The sequence below is a fragment of the Trichoderma camerunense genome (genome assembly GCF_050948025.1).
Source record: "Trichoderma camerunense strain CBS 138272 chromosome Unknown V8C40scaffold_9, whole genome shotgun sequence".
NCBI classification, from domain to species: Eukaryota; Fungi; Ascomycota; class Sordariomycetes; order Hypocreales; family Hypocreaceae; genus Trichoderma; species Trichoderma camerunense.
In genome coordinates, this window is record NW_028145361.1 from 1,498,568 (window position 1) to 1,521,880 (window position 23,313).

At 48.1% G+C, this 23,313-nt stretch overlaps 8 protein-coding genes across 8 annotated transcripts; 2 read left to right on the top strand and 6 right to left on the bottom strand.

Moving 5' to 3' along the window:
- Window positions 1–38: 38 nt before the first annotated feature.
- V8C40DRAFT_228272 (alkaline phosphatase-like protein) lies at window positions 39–2,997 on the bottom strand. The gene has a single exon (XM_083212300.1). It carries the CDS (start codon window positions 2,827–2,829, stop codon window positions 235–237), a length of 2,595 nt encoding a protein of 864 aa, XP_083073351.1. The 5' UTR covers window positions 2,830–2,997; the 3' UTR covers window positions 39–234.
- A 4,234-nt stretch (window positions 2,998–7,231) lies between these two features.
- On the top strand, window positions 7,232–9,525 carry V8C40DRAFT_246025 (HET domain-containing protein). The gene has a single exon (XM_083216031.1). The coding sequence runs from the start codon at window positions 7,480–7,482 to the stop codon at window positions 9,496–9,498; it is 2,019 nt and encodes a 672-aa protein (XP_083073352.1). The 5' UTR covers window positions 7,232–7,479; the 3' UTR covers window positions 9,499–9,525.
- On the bottom strand, window positions 9,475–10,579 carry V8C40DRAFT_246027 (carbon-nitrogen hydrolase). The gene is made up of 2 exons (XM_083216032.1): window positions 10,497–10,579; window positions 9,475–10,433 (listed from the first exon to the last, which is right to left on the bottom strand). The coding sequence occupies exons 1-2, from the start codon at window positions 10,539–10,541 to the stop codon at window positions 9,582–9,584; spliced, it is 897 nt and encodes a 298-aa protein (XP_083073353.1). The 5' UTR covers window positions 10,542–10,579; the 3' UTR covers window positions 9,475–9,581.
- Window positions 10,580–11,165: 586 nt separating this feature from the next.
- V8C40DRAFT_266220 (uncharacterized protein) lies at window positions 11,166–12,098 on the bottom strand (the record flags this gene model as incomplete). Its single annotated transcript, XM_083219731.1, has 4 exons — window positions 11,166–11,279; window positions 11,336–11,569; window positions 11,701–11,849; window positions 11,918–12,098. 4 exons carry the CDS (start codon window positions 12,096–12,098, stop codon window positions 11,166–11,168), a joined length of 678 nt encoding a protein of 225 aa, XP_083073354.1.
- Window positions 12,099–12,872: 774 nt separating this feature from the next.
- Window positions 12,873–13,843, bottom strand: V8C40DRAFT_266221 (uncharacterized protein; the record flags this gene model as incomplete). The annotated part of the gene is made up of 5 exons (XM_083219732.1): window positions 12,873–13,047; window positions 13,099–13,376; window positions 13,428–13,531; window positions 13,600–13,672; window positions 13,730–13,843. The coding sequence occupies 5 exons, from the start codon at window positions 13,841–13,843 to the stop codon at window positions 12,873–12,875; spliced, it is 744 nt and encodes a 247-aa protein (XP_083073355.1).
- An 830-nt stretch (window positions 13,844–14,673) lies between these two features.
- Window positions 14,674–17,456, top strand: V8C40DRAFT_228354 (uncharacterized protein). The gene is made up of 9 exons (XM_083212302.1): window positions 14,674–14,813; window positions 14,872–14,895; window positions 14,960–15,081; window positions 15,158–15,585; window positions 15,645–15,934; window positions 16,021–16,407; window positions 16,465–16,709; window positions 16,760–17,124; window positions 17,184–17,456. Exons 1-8 carry the CDS (start codon window positions 14,751–14,753, stop codon window positions 17,109–17,111), a joined length of 1,911 nt encoding a protein of 636 aa, XP_083073356.1. The 5' UTR covers window positions 14,674–14,750; the 3' UTR covers window positions 17,112–17,124; window positions 17,184–17,456.
- A 151-nt stretch (window positions 17,457–17,607) lies between these two features.
- Window positions 17,608–19,033, bottom strand: V8C40DRAFT_228345 (chitinase chi18-17). Its single transcript, XM_083212301.1, has 2 exons — window positions 18,215–19,033; window positions 17,608–18,156 (listed from the first exon to the last, which is right to left on the bottom strand). The coding sequence occupies exons 1-2, from the start codon at window positions 18,871–18,873 to the stop codon at window positions 17,631–17,633; spliced, it is 1,185 nt and encodes a 394-aa protein (XP_083073357.1). The 5' UTR covers window positions 18,874–19,033; the 3' UTR covers window positions 17,608–17,630.
- Window positions 19,034–20,546: 1,513 nt separating this feature from the next.
- Window positions 20,547–23,025, bottom strand: V8C40DRAFT_287758 (GMC oxidoreductase-domain-containing protein; the record flags this gene model as incomplete). Its single annotated transcript, XM_083222774.1, has 6 exons — window positions 20,547–20,841; window positions 20,902–21,311; window positions 21,371–21,587; window positions 21,639–21,861; window positions 21,933–22,873; window positions 22,928–23,025. The coding sequence occupies 6 exons, from the start codon at window positions 23,023–23,025 to the stop codon at window positions 20,703–20,705; spliced, it is 2,028 nt and encodes a 675-aa protein (XP_083073358.1). The 3' UTR covers window positions 20,547–20,702.
- Window positions 23,026–23,313: the final 288 nt, after the last annotated feature.

A 23,313-nucleotide genomic window follows, 5' to 3' on the forward strand; every position in this document is an offset into this window, starting at 1 on the left:
AGATGAAACAACGTTGGACGATTGCAAACTCTCATGTCACGTGTAGTAAAGGAATAAATGATTTTGTCAAAAAGTTCAAAAGACCTCTGCGGCCCCCATGCTTTATTGTATAAACGCCAGTTTTAATGCCCATGCCAGTATACATATGAGTACATCAAAGAGTCAAAATAAAAATGATATCAAAAGGATCAAGAGGGCAGAAATGGAAAAAAAAAGGTGAAAAAATATGCCCGTTTAGTTGGCATAGGGACCATAACGCCATCGCTTCCCATTCTCTTCGACCCACCACCGGGCCATAAATGCAGCTTCCTCAGCCCATTTTGCGGCATCGACGCCGTGAGATTTCTCAACGCTGTACAAGAAATTAACAAAGTCGAACCCGAGCAGGGTTTGCGCTCCCGTCGGGTCATTCATTAGATTCGTAAACTGCCACTCGACGTTGTCGATGATGGGCACGATGAGGTGCCAATCCGGCTGACGGGTGTCGCGGATGCTCAGCATCGCGCGGCCTGGATTGACGACGGTAAATTGCCAGTTACCCTGGCCGGTTTCAATGGAGGATGTGTGGACAGGCCGGATGAGCGATTGGCCTTCGTAGTTTTGGACCAAGTCGGAAGCGGCCTGTGTGTGTGACTTAGAAAGCGATCCTGTTTCGCGGAGGAGGTCAAGGATGGTAGGGAGAATTTGTGACGAGATGACGGCATCGTTGACATCGATTGCCGGGAGTTTTGGATGCGAGAAGACCAGGGGCACGCGTAGAGTGCCAATGTTAGGGTTATAATAAGGCGCCAGAATATTGTTTTCGGGCATAGACACTCCGTGGTCACCAACAAAAACAACAAGAGTCTCATCCGCAACACCCTCCTCATCCAGAATGTTCATGATCTTGCCCAACCATCGGTCGTCGTAGCCGATGGCATTGAGATAGTGGGAAATATCGTCCAAGCCGTTCCCTAAAGGCGTATAATGTTCCTCGGCTGGGATTGCGAACGGATGGTGGCTCGTGCTGGTCAGATGCGTGACAAAGGCTCGCTCGTTATTCTTCTTGGCTTGGACAAAGGCGTCTCGGATGTAGTCCTCAACAACGACATCAGCCATACCGAAATAGTTGATATCTGGCTGATCCACGGGACCAAACTTGGCAAATCGGCTCTTGAGATATTCCTTGGAGACGAGATTTTCGGGAGCAATACCCATCTTGGATAGAAGAGGCACATATCTATCATAATTTTTGGTGACGGATTGCATGAAAGTGGACTGCCATTTGAAAGACGTAAAGTCATCACTCCTCTCGCTGCCAAGATCCTCCTCATCTATTTTATTGAAAGCGTCAAAGACCTGGGGTAGGCACGGCTGATAAAAGTGGTGGAGGTACTCCAAGTTGAAATCTGCCATGAGCGGTGTGAGGCCACACATTGTGCCAACGATGCTCTTAATAGTATAGGTAGCGGTGGTGAAGACGTTGTTAAAGTTGATACCGCCGCGCCTTTTCTTGGTTTCGTGCTCGAACCCATCATCGTAGTCGCCGGTAATGAAGTTGGCGTTGGACGTGAGGCTAGCCAGCATGGCTTGAGCCTCGTCAGGTAAAGTCTTGTTGCTAAAAGAGTTGGCCAGGCGCTCCCAAATAAGGCCATCCTTCTTGATGGGGAAAACATCCTTTCGCGTGCTTTCGAGAAGGATGAGCATGACATGGCGAATCGGCACATCAGCAAGCTTATCCTTGAGCGCCGGAAGAAGATCGTCGTTGAAGTTGGAAATCTTGAGAGGGTCCGCAGCGGCGTTGTAATGCTTGTTGTTTTTATACCAGTCTCCAAATCCGGGGACATGTCTCTGAGGCAGCCAAGGCAAATCAACAGGATCGGTCAAAGCAGTGATGTTGTCCCAGGAGTGCCCAATGCTGGATCCATAAATGGGCTTCAGATGATCAAGGCTGGGAGAGGAGAATGTGAAGTCGACGAAAGGGAGGAGAGCAGGTGTCCATGACAAGAAGGTCATGGCACTCTCATTCGGGCGAATCAAAACCATGACAACATGGGTAAGGAGTGCGAGGCCGATGAAGAGGTACAGTAACCGCTTCAGAATGACTGCCGATGTCTTGCTCTTCATGCCGCAGAATTCGTCGTCGTCCAGATCGTCGGATGCGCTGGCAAGCTCAACGTCAAGCTGAGGTATCTGAGAGTAGGCGGTGGGCGATGATCGACGCAAGGCGAAATTAATAGGCCACTTGAGAATATCAGTAGCCACGCCCGCGGTTACGTAGCAGATGTCTTGCAAAATGCAGGCGACAAAGAGAACGGTGAAGAGGACTAGGATTAATGATGCAAGGCCGGAGAGGAACATGGCAAAGGAGGAGGCATCACCAGCCAAGCCAATGTTGCGCCAATGGATCTCGGAGCCACAGACGGCAAAGAATGTCACTGTCACAACCCCTACGGTGATGAGATATGTGATAATTACAGACGCCAGAGTCATTGTTGTAGTGCGCAACCACCCAGAGCCTTCCGTCAACCACGGGTCAAGCAGCAGCCGGACGAGGATGAGCAGCATGACATCCTGCGCAAAGAATGAATACCCCCACCGCACCAGGTGAACCAGCGGTAGTGAAGACAGATGTGTGTAGATGTGAACGCCCTTGGCACTGAAGATGGCGACGGTTGCGACAGCAAAGGCGAACCGCCGGTTGGCGAAGCGGGAGGCGAGATTGGCGATGAACCGTCGACGGGTCAAGCGCGAGGCGACGGCGTGTGCGAAACGGCGCGTCATGCCGAGATGATGTATGGGAGAGGGGGAGGGGGAGGCATCGAGCCGTCTGCCAGCGGGCGACTCCATGGCGCTGTCGTGAGGATTGGTCGTTTATCGTCGTCGCTCGAGTGAGAGGATGAAGGAGGCGAAAGCGAGGAGGCGAGGACAAAGATGGTGCTCGTGGTCGGTGATATGAATGGAGAGTGATGATCAGAGAGTCGCACCGCAGCTGGTCTTGGCGGACCGGCGCTGGTGTTTGAGGAAGCGACTCGAACAGGGCTGCTCGCAAGCTCCCATGAGGATGCTGAAAAGAGAAGAAGAAGAGAGGAAGAGAGGAAGCAAAAGAGAAGATGCTCAGGTGATGGATGGTCGATAGGCGAGATTGCAAGCGAAAGCGGACAGGCGGCAAAAAAGAACGATGCTCTAGGAAAGCGCAGAAGAAGCCCAAAGGAGTGTAGGGCAGCTAATGCGGGATGGATAAAAGGAGAGTCGAGGCGAGTGAATGATGGAGGAGAGACAAGAGTCGGTTGGATCGTGAGGCTCCAGCAGTACGAGTAGCTGAATACAGGTACAGAGAGATGGAGCTAGCACTAGGGGAAACGGGGGCGCTGGCTTGGCCGGCGGCTGTCGCCTGTGGAGGGGGGAATGGCCGCTAAGGATGGGCCGCCGTTTAGTCGTTTAGTGGGATGCGCCCACTGGACCGGGAAACAACAGTGGATGGAGGTGTGGCGGGTGCTGGCTGGCGCGGGTGCTGTAGCCGCTGCTACGCGGCGAACTCGTATACTTGAGGAGATGGATGGATGAGACGCCCGATGATACTGATGATGGCATCTGTTGCCTTGATATCAGGCCTCAATGTCTCACTTTTGATGCGGGGGGCCAGACATCTATCTTTTCAGCATGTCAGTTTAGGAACCCGCGGAACGCCTTTCCGAGGACTGCACCGCCTGTGCTGTAATGTAATCCATACCTAAAAACTGCGAAACTCCTCCCCCCACCGCTCAGCCTTCCACTAACCGTCCGTGGCTGGCTTCGAGAATCCCGACAGTTTTGATGGACATGGAGGCTGTCAGGGGGCGAGGCATCCAGGAGGCGGCGCAATTTGGCGTGCCGAGTGGGCTCAGATCGACGGGTTCCGGAAGGGCTGATTGGATAGAGACACGACCAGGTCGCGTGCTTTTTCTGGTGCTTTTGCTGGATGGGAGGCCGAGGCTTTTGCTTTTGAGGATTGTGCCTTGTTTGCATGCACCTGGTTTATTTTTATATTGATGTTGTCAATAAAACACTAATCCTCTGCCTATTTTTCTTTGTGGCTTCACGCTTCCAAGGATGTTCTACGACTAAAGGATCATCGCCTGACGTCAATTGAAAAGTACCGACATGGACTGATGTGCACTGGGCGAAATAAGCAGATGCGCAGCTCTTTGCTACATCCTCATGCGACCATCAAGATTCCATATCTCGTGCGCACCAGAGCCCAAATTCTTACAAACTTCAACGTCTGCGATGCCGGTGAGAGAATGTCTGACACCAGTGGGATAAGCTTCCCTTTTTGGCTGCCGTGAGAGAACTGCCCCATGTCCAGTTCCATAGTACCTGTATTCTTACTCAGGTATGACAGCGGGTGGATAGTCTGTCTAGTAATCAGTCCCAATCTCGCAATCTTTCCGGAGAGCATACGGATGCAGATGCCCGTGATTATAATTGAAGCATCCCCAACACATAGATTTAGTACCCAGACAGCACAAGTCAGCCAAAGATGCCTTTCCTGGTAAGCGACGAGCAGACCCTTCTCTCGTCTCGTGCTTACCGGTGTTGGAACTAATTAATATTCTGATGCACAAGCAAGGCAAATCACTTGTACGGAGTGCAGCGACTAGCGTCTCATGCTAGTACCCAGTCTTGACACTCTTATGCGGATCTGAAATCTTGACACGGAGACGGAGTTGCTATCATCACCAACTACTCCGTACAGAACGTCAATACCATATGCCAACACAAAGAGTCAAAATGAGTATGCTTTTATGTAGTCTTTTCCAATACATCTTGCTCTATTGTATTCGTTTTAATCATTCTCTCGGTCAATCCAGCCGAGACTGAGCACGTGGAGATGCGACAAACTGGTTCCTGGTTCTCCATCCCCTCGTCGCCCATCTCCGGCTCTTGCTGCGGGTCGGTGGAGTCCGGGTTGGGGTGCGAGATGACTTGACAATTTGCTTGTCCTCGTACTGTACTGGGAATTTCCTCTGCTCGTAATATTGTCTCGCCAAAAGAACATTGAAATGGCGGTGGCGGCTTTCGAACCGAAGAGTTCGATAAAAGGGGCTGGCCATACGAGTACACATCAATATGGATAGTCTCAAGCCATTGTATGAATTCGGCTAGATGTGAGTCTGACCATCTCGTCTAGACAGTAGCACGGGACAGACGAGTTGACAAGTACTTTTGCGGGAGAAGAAAAGGGGGGACCACAGCTGCAAACCGCTTCACATTGGATGTCCACATAACGGGAAGCAATGCCTGTTACTTTGGCCTCAGCTACCAGGCATCATTTTAGCGCCCGTCTTGGCTGAATCCCTTGACCAGCCGCTGTCTGAGGTTATTGCAGATTGAGTTGGAAGCCAAGCCCGATATTTTTGGAACACAGCGCGTGGCCTTCTTCCCAGTTGCTTTTTTATCCGCGTATCGAGAAAAAAGCCTTGCGGTTGCAGCAGGCAATCTGCTTGTGACAAACTACCGGGTACCGAGTGTGTGCTATGCTATGTACTGTATTGAGTGAGGTGTTTTTACGACTCCATCGCCACACGCACCCTTGGCTGATCAGTGCATTTTGACGGTGGTGTTGCACGTACCAACGCGATTGAGGCTGCAAACGCCTGTTCGTGTAAAAGTTCCCCGACTGACTCGACTTTTGAGGCCTCAAATTTGCAAGGACCGCACAGTAAACTACATCACTCGTAAGCCTAGAGGCCAGACGTTCGTTCTCAGCATTTAGTTCCCCTCGTCCCCACGTATTCCGTCATTGTTGTCATTGCTGTGGTTCTGCTTCCCACTTCTAACGGATGATCCCCGACGATCGCAGCGCGCCCTTTAAAGTGGCGAGAGTGGCATCAAGGTTCAAGTCGCGTCCAGGTCCAGCCTGCAGTGAACTGCTAGTGTTGCAAATATTGGCCAGTAGGGCCGACAAAGATTTCAATCAATCCAACAGCCAGCCAAATGCAGGTGCAGTCAGTCAGCCGCATCAACTGCATCCGAACAAGAGGAGGATTTTGGTGGAAATAGAGCATTGATTGTTTGTGCCACTGTATGGTTCCATCATCTGGCTAAGCCTCACGCCCAGACACTAACACTGCCCGCGGCATGCCGCTCTGCGCCTCTGCTGAGTCTCGACCTCCCAGAGCTGGTGAAGTACTACATGCTCGTAGTCATGTGGGACGGGACAATTGCTGCTCTGTACGTGAATAATAAAATCCCAGTAGGCAGCTAAAGTTTCGTGGCGTCGCAGAATGCCTACACCAGACAAGAAGCTGAAAAGAGCTGAATTGAGACGCGCCGAAGCGAACCACGCATGGATGATTCACCCAGATACTCTCTACACGGACCTATGGCTCTTCGCAGGATGCTACCTCACGGGCACTATGCCAGCCGATGCTAACCCTGCAGCAACTGTGCGTGCTTTTACTACAACGCGGTTCATACGCATTCAATGTTACTTGTACCCGGAGCAAAGCGAAGCACTGGATAACGTTGATGGAGTTTCCCCACGTCGCTGTTTGACCTGTGTGATCCTTGTACCGTCTTGGCAGATGAAACAATGCACACATCCTAAACACAAATTAAAAAGACGGCGGTATGGTACATGTAGTCAACATATCGTGATTACCTTGAAGCTTGATTCCTACGAGTGAGTATGATGGGCTGATTTGCTGCGGCTATGTTTTGATCACGTATTCCTGCACATGTGATCCCATCCGCGGCTAATGCCATAAGTACCAGACAGCCTGTATTTCAGGTTATTTGGAGTGTCACGTTACAGTACTGAGCGTTATACACAAACAGAGTGACCAGAAAAGCAAAAGCCATACACCTGTATGAGCGGTACCTATTATTTCCAATATTATGGCCTAGAGATATCTACTAGGTAGTACTATTAAGCTCGCCTGTCGCAATTTTGCGCCATCATTTCCCACATCAACAGCTAGCAGATGCAAGGAGTTGTTGTAACCTGGAAATTAAGTGCAACATCAATGTGGCGGTAGTTGCCGAGGCCGTGTAAGGTGTCGTGCCGGATACCACCGCCATATATCAGTGAGGTACGATCTTCAATACAACCTGTATTTGTGTTTACCAAATATGATGACTTGCTTCAATGTTTTTAAGCTAAACGGTGCAAATTTCCAGCTTTGAAATACATGCGTCCTTATCAAGTGCATCGCCCCAATCTCGATATTGGGCACTCGTGTTATCAGATTAATTCATTTTACAGCCATGTAGTTCCGAAACTCCCGTTCCCGGGGCAGCCATCTCAAGTATACCGCAACCTCACTTATCCAGCCAAGGCTGAGCAGCTCAGCCTTAGCAGTTCTACTCCGCATCGCGCTATTTACATGCTCCTAGGCATCCATCACCGAAGAAGAATCCAGATGATTAAATACTGTACACTTTTATCCATTCATTATGTAGTAACTGTTTCTATCCTATGCACTCTAAGCACTGTCATTTGAAAACTCAAGAGGGATGAATTACAAGTATAGTCCCTTGTCCGCCACATCTCGCGGTACTTTCTCTATCCGACTGCTGCACCTTTTGCCAACATGTGATTCGCAGGCCGACGGTTCCTTGAGCTGCCGCCTGGTGGAAACAAAGATTGTCGATCGCAGCCTTGGCAAATCCGTACATAATAAAAGAGAACAGGCGCTTGTAAAATACCAGGCCTTATCATATACTTGGGGGTTGCCGGTATTTACACACTCGCTAAAGGTCATAAACAACAGTGACGATAATGATACCCTCGCTTCTTCAAACTCTTCCAGCAGCGAAATTCGTATTACGGAAAACTTGTACGCTGCGCTGCACTGCTTGAGAAAGCAAACCGAGACGCTCGTCTTGTGGGTAGATGCCGTCTGCATCGATCAGAACAACATAGTAGAACGCAACAACCAAGTTGCCAATTTCCCAAAAACTTATGCTGGAGCTACAAGCGTCCTTGTTTGGCTAGGACCTGATGACATTCTGAGTCATGGAAAGTTGTGTCTTAATTTCTTCGCGGACCTTGCTGCCCTCATCCTCGAAGATCCGAAAAGTGAGAGTGACAATGACCAGCGATCTTGGAGGAAGAGGTTCAGAATTAATCAAGCAGTATCCGCCTTTCTCGGTGATGATGAGTTACAGCCTCGAGCTATTACCTCGTTGCTTCAGAGATCCTGGTTTAAACGGCGATGGATCATTCAAGAGGTGGTATTAGCCAACGACGTCTGGGTACATTACGGTGCAACGAGTATACATTGGAATGCCTTTGAGTTGGCCTTGGTCGAACTATTTGAGAACGACAAGGGCGGGTTTAGCGATGATCATCGTACAATTCTACGGACAATGTCGCGAATTAGAAACGCAGATGCGATGCTGAAACGGCAGACACCACTCGACACTCTCGTGGAGTTTGACAGCTTCGAATGCTCTAATCCCAGGGACCGATTATACGCGTTATACGGCGTGATGCAACACTGGTTTCCAAACTCAGCAGGCATGCAGGTCCTCGTTGAAAATATTAATTACGGGCTACCTATTCGCGACATCTTCACTGACTTTGCTATTCTCATGATGAAGCTGAGAGACGACTTTCCTCTTGATAGCAATTACAATTCCACCACTCACGTACTACAACTTGCTGCAGCTATGTGCCCGACGCTGCAGAGAGAGGTGGCTGGTCAAAATACAGGAATTCCATCGTGGGTGCCGGATTGGACTGGAACAATGCATCACAAACCGCTCCACCACTCCCCAGAAAGTAGTGATGCTTCACGAGGCATACCCAAGCAACATTTTCAGACAATGAACCTCAAAAACAACAGCCGTGCTCTCGTTGCTGTTGGCCTAGTGCATGACGTTATTAAGGCTGTCATCCCACTGGATATTCTACCTCTAACTGGGGCTGTTCACAAGGCGAAGCATGCACTGAATAACTTTCTCTGTTCAATTGCAACAAGTTTCGACCAAATAGGGTTCTTCTCTTCTGGCGGTACCGACATCTATGCTCCCACCGGCCAGCACATCATCAGCGCCATCGCTGTGAGTTTGGTGGCCAACTGGGAGCATACTCCTGCCAACTCTTATTTCGCGCAAGACGCTCGCTTTCCGGCCCAGTTCTTGGAGCAACTACGTTCCTCGAGGCATCATCTACCCGAGATTTTACACAAGTGGCCCGCATATGTTGAGCTCATCACTATTACTATGCGAGGACGCAGCTTGATGCTCACAGAGTTGGGATACGTTGGCATATGTGATACCAATGTTCGGGCCGGCGATGTGGTGTGTATTCTAAGCGATACACCCATTCCGTTCATTCTCAGGCAAAAGAGCTTCACTTCAAAGACAACATCGAAGAGTTGTCCATCTTTGGCTAATGGAGAAATACCTACAGGGGATGCGTTTGAGCTACTAGGAGATGCGTATGTCCACGCACTAATGAATGGTGAGGCGGCAGAAGGTTTGGGGAAAAGGCTCGAGACTTCACTTCGGAGACTATATATATTATGAACTATCGAAATACCAAATACAATTCGCTTAGTGCTATCAGTGATCGCTCGTCAAACATTCTCTAACGCTTAATAACATGTAGACTAATAGTGCCATTCTTTACCACCTATATCCTCTCGGACTTTGTAATGACTCTCTGCGACTTCGAGTGCATCCAAGTCTATCTCACTAATGAGACAGCCTTCCGTCTCAGCTCCTAGTTTACCAAGTGATCCTAGCACCGGCAATGCAACTTGGCTATGACCCCAAGCGTTGCAAAACGCAACGGCACATGTGTTCTCGTAAGCTCTAGCAACAGTAACGCTATCCAAGAACACTGCTTCGGAGTCCGCGTTTAGGGCCAGAAGCCTTGGATTGACCTTTTTTATGTGCCAGTATGCAGGAATAACGACAATCTTTGCGCCATCCGCAGCTAATTGCCTCAGGGCTTCTGGAAAGGCGAGATCCCAGCAGATAAGCAGACCGACTCGCACGATGTGGCCACCGGGGAGCGGCACATCAAACGCTTTGTGCGGCGTTCGCCTATCAGCAGTCAAAACGCCGCGCTCGACGTGCCACAAGTTCTTCTTTTGGTACGTTCCCAGAATATCTCCAGAAGTCGCAGCGATGAAGTATGTCTTGTTGTGAAGCTCCACTATGGGATCACCTGCAGGCACGTCTTGCTCTGGACGAGAAGTAGCAACGGCATCCGATGGCTGGATAGTAACAGGTTCAACAATGGTCCCTGGAACAATGTGAATATTTAACTCTCTAGCTAGCTTTTGATACTGCGAAAGATATTGCGTAGAAGCTGCACAAGCTGTAGCAAACGAAGGATCCTCTGGAACCCATGATGTGAGGTGATATTCTGGCAATACAACGAGATGACTCCCTTGTGAGGCGGCGGATCGGATTTCTGAAACTGCTTTGTCAAAGTTTTCTTGCACACAAAGGGGCTATTTGGATATATCGAAACGTCAGTTTGGATGTTTTGAGAAAAGGTAGCGAGGCCGACCAACCTTGGCCTGAAACTGAATAAGTGCAACTTTTAATATTGGGGCCATTTTGAGAAGCTTTTGTAAGATGACTGTAATTATCTTGGAGAAAGAAGAAATGCTTAAAACGAACCTCGAAACCGAATGGTTCTTATTAAACAGGGACGAGACTGGATTAAGCCTGGCCAAAACTTCAATGCCTTCGCCACTATCACGCCTGAGCTGCGCCTCCCATCTCTGTGGGTCTGTATGCAGTATCCAATATCGCTATTGAGAGAAAGAGTTGAAGATGTGGCAGCAGCCTAATGGCGGGCACAAATTAGACACGCGGTGTGGTTACACGTGTATATTCATTTTGTTCGCTGATTCCATTTATGATGAAGCTGGAATCAGCTGACAACCATGTTGGAAGACCTAGCGACGGAAAGAGAAATGAAGTCTGGACCTGAGCATTGATGTCCGTTTTTGGGCCATTAAATCGCAGCCTATCACGAACAAAGAAGCTAAAATGAATCTTATCAACGCAATTCTCCCTTCATCTACTTGTAGATTTGTGAAAGAGGGCGGATATTCGAACCAAGGACAGCCTTCAGAAATGCCTTGCAAGCCTTTGTTAGGCAACCACCCGTTAAATGCCACAAGACCTACACCTCCAACTCATATGTCTTATCTCTGCTATGCTTGCGCAGCGCGTTATTTATGTTGGCGAAGCATCGTGTAAAAAGCACCTGATCCTGGTCCAAAATATGGCTGCAGTTTGTCAATCTCCTCGGAAAAGGCTTCCGTTTGGGACCCATCTTCGTGCAACTGGATCCAGTCAGCAACTACACGAATTTGGTAATCATGCACCCGGATTTTGCTACCTCGATGCTTTCCCATCCGAGATAATACACTCCGAGTCTTCGGTGGGACTTGGGAATTGTTTCCGGAGCAGGGCTACTGCAAGGTACTCCCGCGGTTTCGTTGGAGTTAAGAGCGTATGCCCAATAGCCACCTGTAAATCCTGGAATTTGGTAAGTGTCGGAATACGTTTTATGCATTGATTTCTGTAGAGCCTCGTCTTCTAATGGGGCGTCATCTCTCAGTCGGATACAAGCCTAATACGCACTTCATAAGCAAGGTTCTCCAGAGCGGAGCATGAAATACAAAATACAAATAAGAATGAAGCGGAAAATAAAACATGAGAATGTATGAAATGACAAGACAGGGCAAGGTAATAGCCACATACAAACTCGCAAATTGGAGCGTCGAGCGCCTTGGTCAAATGCTCCAATTGAGCTTCAGTGAATTCGAACTCCAAAGATGTTGCATCTGTAATACCAGTGCTAATTAATCCTTCGGCCACAGCGCTTCGGTCTTGTCGCTCGTTAGGCCAATCTAGTCCCTCACCCATCAGAATTAAGTCTTTATACACAGGTGTTTAATAAGATAAGAGCAATACTTACGAATGACCCAACAAACCTCATGGCGCTTTCTAGGTAGACTCAAGACTCTGGTTGGCGTAGTGTAGCCATAGTATTGGGATGCTGCACCCGCTGTAGCAATTTGTTGGCGGAGCTTCAGGAATGCTGCCGATGATATGGTGGACCCAGCCGGGAAAGTAAAGCGTAGCACTTGGGATAGCATTTTGTGAAGATCTGGTGATGTGTTGGAAACTTGAGTTGGCTTCCAATCCAGTGGCTGAGATCGCTACTTATAAGAGACAGATGGCAGGGTTCATGGAGCTTCTCTTGGCAGAAGCCTTATTGGTGTGGTGAGGTTGGCGATTTAGTGTCAGCAGCTCCGGCATGCGCATTATCCACACCCAAATGAAGTAGGGTTTTCACGAAGACATGTACGCGTGTATCGTACAACCGTCTTAGAAGCCACACAACAAGGTTGGCTTTCGTTCGCAAGAGTGAATATGATACAAAGCCCTCGTTATCAATTTTAATCGACACCCATAACAACTAAGCCGAAACGATGTATCAGTATTAATTGCTAGCCAGGCTTGGCGGGTCAGGAAGTAAATCTGCCGGTGTCCTGTAAGCAGGATGCCATCAACTCTGCCCCCTGCGGAATTCCGCCTGTTGTATACAAGAAATGCGTGAAGTCTTCAGAATAATAAGCCGCAAAGTTTTAACCTCATGATGTCTTTGAAGGCGCAAGGCATCATGTATTAGAGGCTTATCAAAGAGCACGGAAATAAGCTTATTCTTTTGTCGAGATCTTTTCTAGTGAGCGCGCGCTTTCCTAATATGGATGAGAGTCTCTAACTGCAGCACAGAAATCCATGGCAGTCATGTTTCCGAACCCTCTTGAGAATTTCGAACTTGAGTGATGAATTGTTAAGCCGGGGTTTGCCGACACTCTGAATTGGTCTAGATTCTAGCAGATACACAAGTTCTATACGACCCTTTTCTATTCCTTCGAACCCTTGACATTGTCCTTTGCGAAGAAATCTGCAATGGAAGCTCGAGCTATATCAAGATCAATCACGCTCTGGACCTCGTCATCAATGATATTAAAAAAGTCGGGAGCATTCCACTTTGGTTCCCAACCAATGGCGTATTTCTTGTCTGCAATACCCTGTGGACTACTATCCTGTTAGATCTTACCGCTTCTTCAGCTAGAAAATTCCACTGACCTTGAACTGAACGCGACCTGCACATATGGCGACGGAAATCCGAGAGTCTTTTCAGCAACTTCTACGCTTGGCCAAACAGCCGGCACCGGTTCTTTCACTAGACCGCGGGCATGAAGAGACTTAGACAGGCCTTCTGATATTTCCCACCAGCTTAAATAATGAGTCGCCGCGAAGTAATACCCCTTTTCGCCACTCTGGGGAGGCTTTCCTTGGATAATGAGGTCGATGAGCAGAAGATAGTAATCCACTACATCAGATATATGCGCTGCCGGCCACCGCTACGGGTTGTTAGTATGAAGTATTTTGATCGTTGTTGGTTCACTTCTTACGCCTTCGTAGTCGAATTTATATACCATCTTCTGCGCAATGAACGCACGAATGAGGCCAGGCACCTGAACGGACAGTTTCTTGTACGGGCCGGTACCTCGACCATCTGCCAATTCCGGTATGAACTGTCAACAAAGTCCATTGTAACTGACTTGCTAGGCTCATAGAACTCACAAACAAGTGGCGGGAATACAATGAAGGATGTTACGCCTAATTTCTGAGCGAATTCGGTTATTGCGACGCTCACCTAACATGCTGGTTAGAATGGCGTGAATGTAACCCTAAAGTAGATGTGTCTTCTTACCCTCGTCACGGGGAATGCATCATGTTCTGGCACTTTTTTCTCAAGTTCGAAAACAGGATCAGTGTCCTTTACTGGGCCATGAGGCCAGCCTGTTTCTTTACTAAAGGCGCCCATTCCAGCCGTCTGAGCTCAATGAGAATTTGTCATCTTCATAATGGCTTTAACACTTAAGGTAGGGGTATTCTCTCACGTGAATAAAATATGTGTCTTTCCCGGTGGTTTGGCGTCTCTTATGTAAAGCCGAGATCAAAGGGTATGCCAGATTAGGATCCAGTGAACTTGCACAATGAATAATGATATCGACTAGGGGGTATAATGTTAAACAAAGGCCACCAGTTGGATGTGTTAGGGCGCTTTACCATTTTTCTCAAGCACAATCCCGGTTATCTTGTCCTCATCTAGCAAAGAAGACTGTACGGCATTTACACCCAGCGAAGTGAAGTGTCCCACTTGTTCCTCTGAACGAACGAGAACATGGATATTTTCTGGTCTAACCTTGACACTCTCACTAGGGAGAAGTCCAACAACAAGAGACCCTCCACTAAGGTTTTGTTAGTCAACTACATAAGGCAGGATTGTTGTGGGTTAAAAAACATGCATATATCCGGCTGCGCCAGTGATCAAGATATTCCACGCCATGACAACTTGGGAGCATGAGAAATGGTTTTCCGGAGGTGTTGTTTAACTGTGTAGTTAACTTACTTGAATATCAATCCAATGCAAGAAATTCGTGATATTTATAAGCGAGTACTCATATTGCTGATCATATAAACATCCTGCTGCTATCCATTGATTTATAACACAAACTCTCCGTAGTATGACGAACCCATAAAGCCTTAGCTTCGTAGAGAATCGTGATTGGCCGGCAAGGCTAATACAACGTGGGGCCCGGAAACCCGCGCATCTCCGGACCAGACTTAATCTTTCTTCCTCTCCTTTCCCAAGTCTCAAGTCGCGACAACCACATCAGTTTCTTACCGCAAAATTATCGCGTAAAAAAAGAGTCCATATTATCTCAGGCATGGAAACCCGCGGGTGTGCGGCAGCGCGGTCACGAAAACAGCCCGCAATTCCTCGGCGATCTGTAAGTGATCAAGGTTCACAAAGCGCTCCAATCAAAGATGCTGACTTGTATAAATCAGTGCGACCAGTGCCGGAGCCGAAAGGTATGCAAATCTAAATGCAGCCTACCGGGAAACTGATCGGTAATACTGATTCACTTAATCCCAGGTTGCATGCGATAGAGGATCCCCATGCTCTAGCTGTGACAACGCAAAAATTCGCTGCACACACACGACCGTTGTGTCAAGAGCAAAAGAAGCGGGCCAGAGGATTATCATATCAGCCAAGTAGTGAGTTATCAGAACTCAGCCCGAGAGATATTAAGAATGATTCTAACACGGCCTCAAATGTTTTCCCCCTATCAAGTGAGAGAAAATTCGATGAGATATCTGAAGGCATTGACGAGATCAAAAAGCTGCTGCAAGAACGTAGCTCTGATCTGCGAGAGCATCAGTCTCATCACAGAGCAGATTCGGATAGCCCCCTGATCCAAGAAACAGTAGAAACCGGACGAAAATCCCCTTGCCCATTTACAGGAGGGTCATCATTCACGGCTCATTCACTTGAAGCTAAACGATTCGTGGATAGCATAGCAGCGCAGACTACACTCGATTCGGATCTTGAGAGAGATGACCTTCTAGCATGCCTGCGAGATCTATTGCGTCACAAAAACGATGAAATTGTGGTTCACCAAATCTCATTCTCAGATCAGCCACATCCAACGTCTACTTGTAGCAAGGCGAAGAGCTTGCCACCACTGGATGCTGCCGTGTTCATGCTCAAATGGGCAAAAGGTACGATGATTCACATTTGCTCTCGGCTTATTTTCTTCCAAGAACTCATTAGTTAGCAGAAAATCATTCAAACTACATTGTAACATGGTTGTCGCATATTTTACCTCTTGAAAGACTTGTTGAAATCTGCCAAAAAGTTTACTTTTCCGTCAATGGGTATACTGAAGTCGAGTTTATTCTCACCAACGGTACTTTTTATTGGCTTTATGCGGAATACGCAATTTTATCCAAGCAGACCAAATTTCATGGGTACAGCAGACAATGCTGCGAAAATTTTCAAGACGCGTTCTCTCGCCTTCCATTTCTATTGCCTGCCTCGATGGAAGTCATCGCAGCGCTAGCTATGGGTGTAAGTGTCTGCATATGGGATAAATTTCACATCTACACATCAATTAGAGACTCGAGATGGGATACAGGAGCTAATCTGTTGGACAGTCACTGCATGCAATTGAACTCTGTAAAGACGTTCTCGCCTGGACATTCTCGTCTTCAGCTTCACACCTATGCCAGACGCTAGGTTTTCATCAGGATTCATTTCTTGAAACTGACGGAGAAGACATCAAAAAAGCTAAGCAGCGGCTTTTCTTCACTATATATCGAATAGACAAAAGCTTGTCGCTTCGGCTTGGGCGATCATCCAATATTCAAGAGTACAACGTGTCGTTAGCATGCGAATCTTTGGACATGAGGTGGAATAAATCTGCCAATATTCAAGGGAGGGTCTACGACGAGCTATACAGCTCATTTGGTCTGTCACGATCATATTCAGACCGTCTGCATAGCGTCAAAACTCTGTCTGGCGAACTCCAGATGTTGATTGATGTAAGAAACCTTGAAGTCAACCGTGTTAGCTATGAACGATTTGCTAACTACTTTAAGGGGTTTGATAATACCATCAGTTCTCATTGCGCGGATGTATTGCTCAAAGCACACCTTGCCGCTGAGCAAGTTGAACTTCTCTCGGTGCTCACACTTATCCACAGAGCCGTTCTTACGCCTGACTCTTGTATTTCCCCGGACTGCTTCGAGGCTGCGAGCAAAGCAATGGATGCCCATCAACATGCTATAGCAGCACTACAGGCCTGCACTAATGAACTTACCTCTGCGGCAAGATACATCAATCGGTAAGTCGCTCTCTTCTAGACTCATAATGACGTGCCGTTTATAGTTGAAGTATCATTTTGAACATGCCATTCGTGCCCTTCATTGTCCTCTTTCGTCAATGCATCGAGGCTTCTAATCCTGTTGATCTCGCCCGTCTTGGTGACTTCGTCACATCGCTGCAACCTCTGGAGTTCTCTTCAAAGTCAGCCAGGCGTCGCCAAGTACTATTTCAACTACTCCATAAGCTCGCACAGTTATATGTTGAATCCGGTTCCAGCCCAAGAGTATGGAACCAAAGTTTTACTGATGACGAATTTAACCATTACCTGAACATCTTAGGATTCACAACGACCGTGCCCTCGTTTGACCAAGAGTTTACGCCGACAATTACGAGTGAGTTCACTAGTGAAATGATGTCTTAGTCGATCATTACGTGTGTGTATACCAGGTTCCTGAGGTACTACCTTTCTGCTATAATTGCTAACTTCTTCTAGCGCCTGCTACTGAAGCTATATTTCTCTAGTATATACTATTATAGCTTAGTAGAATACCCCTTTAATCTCTAATATTTTCGTCGTCTTCAATCGGATACGTACTTGTTGGATATCTGACCCAGGGTGCTAAGAGGTAGTCACTCCCATGATGAATGGCACATCGATGTCAATCAGCGGTAATCACGTTACAGAAAAGCTTGAGAACAATTTTGCAAAACCTATGTATTGTCTAGATTTTGGTGGCCATGAATGTACATGCTGGAGTCATAAACATAATGAGACTTAGATACAACTTCCAATCCAAATATATATACCGGAATGAAGAAAATATATACAAAAATGAAGCGAAGAGGCTTACTCAGAAGCCAAAAAGGAATGCATGCCTTATAGTGAATGAATGACAAGCGCCATCCGCTCTATATCCGGACTTATGGTCTGGATAGCCCTTTACTGGCAAGAAGACCACCACTCCGACTCAACGACACACTTGAAGGGAGCCTGGCACTGGGTAGGACCAGTGTATCCGTCACCACCGCACTGACCCCATTGGGGAACAGAGCCACCGGCGGGAGCAGAGGAGGTAGGTCCGCTGGCGGCAGTGGAAGTTCGGGTGACAGTTGCCAGGGTGGTAGAAGGAGGAGGAGGGGGAGGAGTAGAAGCCGAGCCGCCCAGGTCAGCAACGATCTTGGCCAGGTATCCAGTGTTGGTGAAGAGCTGAGCCATATCCCACAGCATGACACCACCGAAGCTAGAAGTGCCCTTGGCAAGGCTGATAGCTCCAGACAGCTGAGAGTCGGTAGGGAAGGATCCAGCGTTGGCACCACCGACGTTGGCGGGAGTACCGATGAGAACCTTGGCGTTCTTGTTGGCGCTGACAGTCTTGGCCCAGTTGTCCCAAGTAGCCCAGTTGAAGTCGGTAGGGTAGTGAGAGACACCACATCCGTTGTTGTAGAATTGGACATTAACCCAGTCACTGTAATACAAATCAGAATGAGTTGGGTTATCGTGCTGGGGGATAGGATTATACTTACAAGGCGACCTGGCCATCAAGGAAAGACTCGTCCGAGACATCGGGGTAGGGGCACTGTGGGGCAGCAGAGAGCCAGAACTTCTTGGAGGTGGCGGCATCCATCAAGCTCTTCAGCTCAGCGGCGAAGGGCTCCATGTTGTTCTCGATAGGATCCTCAAGATCGAAGTCGAAACCGTCAACGACGGCGGTACCGAAAGGTCGGGGAGTGCTGTTGCCGCTCTGGACAGGGCCGTACATGGCCCAGATCTCCTGGGCAGCCGACACGGCAGCGGACGAGGAGCTGAAGCCACTCTCAGAGTAAGTGGAGCCGAACAGACTCATCATGATGGTCTTTCCATAGGTCTGCTGGCACTCGACGATGTCGGCCGCAACCTGGGGGCAGTTGAGCAGGTTGGGAGCCTGAGGGAAAGAGGTACAGTTGTTGCCAACATTGGCGAGGTTGAGGTTGAGGTTGGTGATGCCAACCATGAAGGAAATGTTGATGACGTCGACATCGGGGGCGTTCTGGCAGTAGTATGAGAGCCTGTTCTGGCCAACACTGCCGGAATTCTGACCCCAGTAGACGACGATGTTGTCGTTGCTGTTTTGATTCCAGCCAGCCTGCGCAGCAGGGAGAAGAGACAAAAGCCCGAGGGCAGCAGTGAAAGAAAGAGAAGGCATGTTGACTCGTTTGTCAAAGTGTTTAATGAATGTAAAAGTAAGGAATGACTAGGAAGGACCGGAGACAGCTCTGGATTGGCTTGTCGTGATGATGGATTGGGGAAGACGAGAGCAGATCGAAGTCTTTATATCAGTTAGATAGGCAACCGTCGAGATGTTTCAAGTCAAGGCCATAGTCTTTGCAACAGGACCAATGAGGCAGCTAGACTCAGGCTTACACAGGTAGCATCGTGCCAGAAGATTATGGTAGGTGCTATGCTAATTGACATAACCCACCCAGGCGGCTCCAGCTCGAGGTCTGACATGGTTACATGAATGGGCAGTTGGTTGGACGACTGAAACATTCCGCACTATCTTTGTGCTGTACAATCACGGCGGCGACTGCGATAGGGATTAGCTCGACAAACCCACCGGCAGTCCTGATGATGTGGACTGTAAATGGCATATCTCACTGCGATTAGTAGGATATTGATGCAACGTTATGCTCTAACACTGCCAGGGTCATGATGATTTAACGTCCAATGCGGAAGGTTGAGAGTAACGAAAGCGGTTAGAGAACGTCACCCATCACACGCATGTCAATATGCAGGAACCAGTTCCAATAAATGCATCTGCATCTTTAATTGACCTCATGGCACATTTAGACGAGCTGCCTGCTGGAAGTTGTTTACTTTCGTGAGAAAAAGACAGGGTCTTTTTACTTAATTTTGGGGGGTTTTTTTTTGTTCCTCTTCCTTAGTAAGAGGGTCAAACGATCCCTGTTTGCTCGAGACCCTTCAAGACCCTTCAAGACCCTCTTTCCAAATAAACCTCCAATGTACGCAGTATTGAAAGCAATGCTTCTTGCCAACACTCGGCTGTAATACTCGCTGGCTTCTCTCAGAGTGTTTAGAGTCTAGCCAATTTTGTCAGCTCCTTCAGCTAGAGCTTCCGCTTTCGTGATAGGGCTTGTCTAATATCGGAGCAGGGCAGGCTCTCTGTTCCTGCACGTGGCGGTGCCTTTACTCCGTAATTTCGGATAAGACGGCAACTTCATGCTATTGGTTGCGACCAGGCGAAGCTGGTAGGCGCCGACCGCGGCACAGATGGAGGCACGGAGATGCTACAATGAATCGAATCAAATGGCTTATGTGGGGGAGTCATCGATACCTGAGCTACAGTCAGTTGCGCGGCGTGATACCAGCCGTGTCACAATCTGCCAATATATTAAATAGAGTAGATATCAGAGCTTCCATTTGAAGTACATCATCTGGAGAGTTTTAGGCAGCTCGAGTTATTTACAGTAGGGCCATAGACATTATGGGAAACTCATATAACTAAACGGGCGCTATGGAATCCACCCGTATCACTGTTGAAGAAGTGGGAGAACGACGTTACAACTGAAGATGAGAGACAGGTCTGCAACGACTATGATATCGCATGATAGATGCTACCCACGAAATTGAATAATTGGTTAAACTATACGCCTTTGCGGTTTTTGAAGATGAAAGATTGTGTGCTTGTATCAGTTGCATTGAGTAGGTAAGAATTAACTATCAGCACTGTCTATGCAAAGCATCAGGTTCCGTGGTTCGAATACCTCCTCAATCTACATCAGTGCTTGGTAGATTCACAATTATATCATCAATAATAGTATTACTTGCTCTTGAATATTGCATATCGACAATTTGGACCCTAAGATTAAACTACAAAAAGACAAAGGTCGACTTAAATAAAAAAGAGCGATACAGGGTAGTTACATTGAAGAATCACATTCAAGCGCTCAATAACTCATAATGACAGTGTGTGATCAAATCGAACATAAAATGACAGGGTGAGAACAATCTTGTTTAGAGACGATACTGCAATGCCAGTTCACCGGGTGCATGATACGTGGGAACCTTCATCTCCAATGCCTCTCCAGAATAGCCGAGATCTTCAGCTACGAGCATCGCGGCTTTTTCTCCAATCAGGAGAGCCGTGGAGTATCTAATATCACAGTTAGCTCCGAGACGGGAAAATGGCAACTAGCCAGAGAGGGTTACTCACGTGTTGCAGCCCACATTGTCGGGGCAGATACTCAGATCGGCAACCTTGAGTCCTTTAACGCCGTGGACATTCAGACGCTCATCCAAGACTCCGTGCTTTACGATACTGTTACCCTCTTTGGGAGCCATGGAGCATGTTCCCAAGCTGTGCCAAGTACTCTCCACGTGGCGCTTGACCCATTCTTCAATCGCCTTGATATCATTGCTGTTATACTTCAGCTCTTGGCGCGTATTGACTTTGTTAGAAGACAGAATATTAACGCCGGCTTTAGTGTCAGCTTCAGGGAGATAAGAAGACCAGCTGCCATGGGTGATTCCAGCTGATAGGTTACCCGGAAGGGCGTAGGCCTTGGTCGTGGCTAGATCCATATCATGAGCTCTTGCTGGGGAGTCATACTCAAAGAAGGGGTGCTACACATGAGAGATAAGTCATCAAAGCCACACATTATTACAAGGAAGATGCAACGAACCATGGTCTCCACCTCTCCCGCATATGCATCCATTCTCCGTGCCGTCTCCCTGGATTTAATGTAACCCCACACCATTGGTACCATGTCCCGCTCATCGTTCATGAAGCCACAGTCGAAGTCTGGGCTGTCGTATGGGTCAGCGCTCTTGATATGAGTGCTGCCTCTCGAAAAAGGATATTCCAAGAAATGGAACATGGTGAAGAATTTCCCGGGAGGCCTATTAAACTTGTCAGAATGAAGCCAAGTAATTGGGCATTGTGAACCTCACATCAACATGTGGTCACCAAACCAGCCGGATATGACACTGTAGTGCATCACTGGCTTATCTGGCTTGTCTTTAAAATAACTCTTCCAGCCGTCTTTGAAGTGGGGAGTTGGCCAGCTCTCGAACTCTTTTAATTCTTGCTCTGTAGGGCGAATCTTAACCCCTGCATCGATGCCATTGGTTGCAAGAGGGCCAGTTCCCTTGAGATGCCATTCATCGAAGACGCCTACATCAGAGTAACATTAGTACGTGTAATCAGATACTTGGGCAAGGTTTCCGTGTAGTTCATTCACTTACGCTTTTGCACTTCAGGGTCGCCCCGAACGAAGTCGTCAAACGTCTCGACATCTGGCTTGGCCCTGAACACTGAAAAGGTCAAGTAATGGTCTTGGAAGTTGAGTCCAACTCCAGGAAGATTGACCAAACAGTTGACACCGGCCTGTTTCAACTTTGCTGGGTCACCAATACCCGATCTTTGGAGAATTAGTGGGGACGAGAGCGTCCCGCCCGATACGACGATCTGCTTGCGCGCTCGGAATACGCGGGTTGGAGGCTGGCCCGAGCCCAGATGTTTGGTGGGAACTGTCTGCACGCCGACGGCCCGCCCATTCTCGATTATGACTTTGTCGACCTTTGTACTGCAAGCTAGATATAGGTTGGAGTGTGCCGCTCGAGTAGCATGGATGTAAGCGTGCGCACTGTCGCTTCGTCGTCCTGTGTCCCGATTAATCCACTTCAACCAGTGCTCAGCACCATGACCCGTGACTAAATCCTGGAGATCGTCAACCACAGGGATTCCCTGTGACTCTGCAGCCCGAAGAAAGTCGTCTTTAATCGGATATGTGTAATTGCCAAAAGACACTTTGATGGGGCCTTCGAAGCCGTGTATATCCCGATTCTGGCTAGCTCTTTGATACGTCTCATGCTTCCTCATGAGAGGCAGTAACTCTTGAGTTGTCCAACCTTTGGCTTGGAAATCGTCATAGTCAGATGCTGAGGCACGAGTGTACATCATGAAGTTGATTGACGAGCCACCACCGAGGACGTGGGCGCAAGGTACAACAGCCTTTCGACCAGCCAGCCATTTAGACGGACGGGACTCATAAAAAGAGGCAGTCTTGGAGTCCAATTTCATGTTCCGTGGGTAAATGCCAGGTCGGAAGACCCAAGGATTGTTCAGATTGCTCTCGCCAGCCTCAATCAGCAAAACTTTGAGATTGTGGTCTAAGTTTGCCAATCTAATCTTGTTAGTCCATATAACTTGTGTCACGTTCAATGAGCGGAAGACTCACCGGCCCGCAACTACACATCCACAACTTCCACCTCCTGCCACGATGATATCGAACTCATCGGGCAGCGAACTCCCATACCCCGAATACTGTGTTGACATCTTCACAGGCCCTTTATTGAAAGACTTGGTTGATGAGACTCGAGAGAATGTAACACTGTTCTGTGGACAGCCAGAACACAGTGGAATGGGATGTGCCCTTAAATATACGTCCGAAGGCCACACACCCGTGATTCTGATGGCCAATTATTCGTAAAACCGAAAAATCTCCCTTAGACTCTGCTTCATGGCACGAGACGAACGATATGTCGTATCCAACCCCTCACAACCAGGGCAGGATCGCCAAGTGTAATTCTAGCCTTGGGGTCCATAAGCGTAATCAAGTTGTAG

Excerpts from the sequence above, each read along its gene's own strand:
- V8C40DRAFT_246027 (XM_083216032.1), bottom strand. The coding sequence starts at position 10,541 with ATGGCCCCAATATTAAAAGTTGCACTTATTCAGTTTCAGGCCAAG. Across the intron at positions 10,434-10,496 it reads TTATTCAGTTTCAGGCCAAG|CCCCTTTGTGTGCAAGAAAA; the intron begins GTTGGTCGGCCT and ends ATATCCAAATAG.
- V8C40DRAFT_228354 (XM_083212302.1), top strand. The coding sequence starts at position 14,751 with ATGGAAACCCGCGGGTGTGCGGCAGCGCGGTCACGAAAACAGCCCGCA. Across the intron at positions 14,896-14,959 it reads ACCAGTGCCGGAGCCGAAAG|GTTGCATGCGATAGAGGATC; the intron begins GTATGCAAATCT and ends ACTTAATCCCAG. Across the intron at positions 16,710-16,759 it reads GCGGCAAGATACATCAATCG|TATCATTTTGAACATGCCAT; the intron begins GTAAGTCGCTCT and ends TTATAGTTGAAG.
- V8C40DRAFT_228272 (XM_083212300.1), bottom strand. The coding sequence starts at position 2,829 with ATGGAGTCGCCCGCTGGCAGACGGCTCGATGCCTCCCCCTCCCCCTCT.
- V8C40DRAFT_246025 (XM_083216031.1), top strand. The coding sequence starts at position 7,480 with ATGAATTACAAGTATAGTCCCTTGTCCGCCACATCTCGCGGTACTTTC.
- V8C40DRAFT_228345 (XM_083212301.1), bottom strand. The coding sequence starts at position 18,873 with ATGCCTTCTCTTTCTTTCACTGCTGCCCTCGGGCTTTTGTCTCTTCTC. Across the intron at positions 18,157-18,214 it reads CTTGATGGCCAGGTCGCCTT|TGACTGGGTTAATGTCCAAT; the intron begins GTAAGTATAATC and ends TTTGTATTACAG.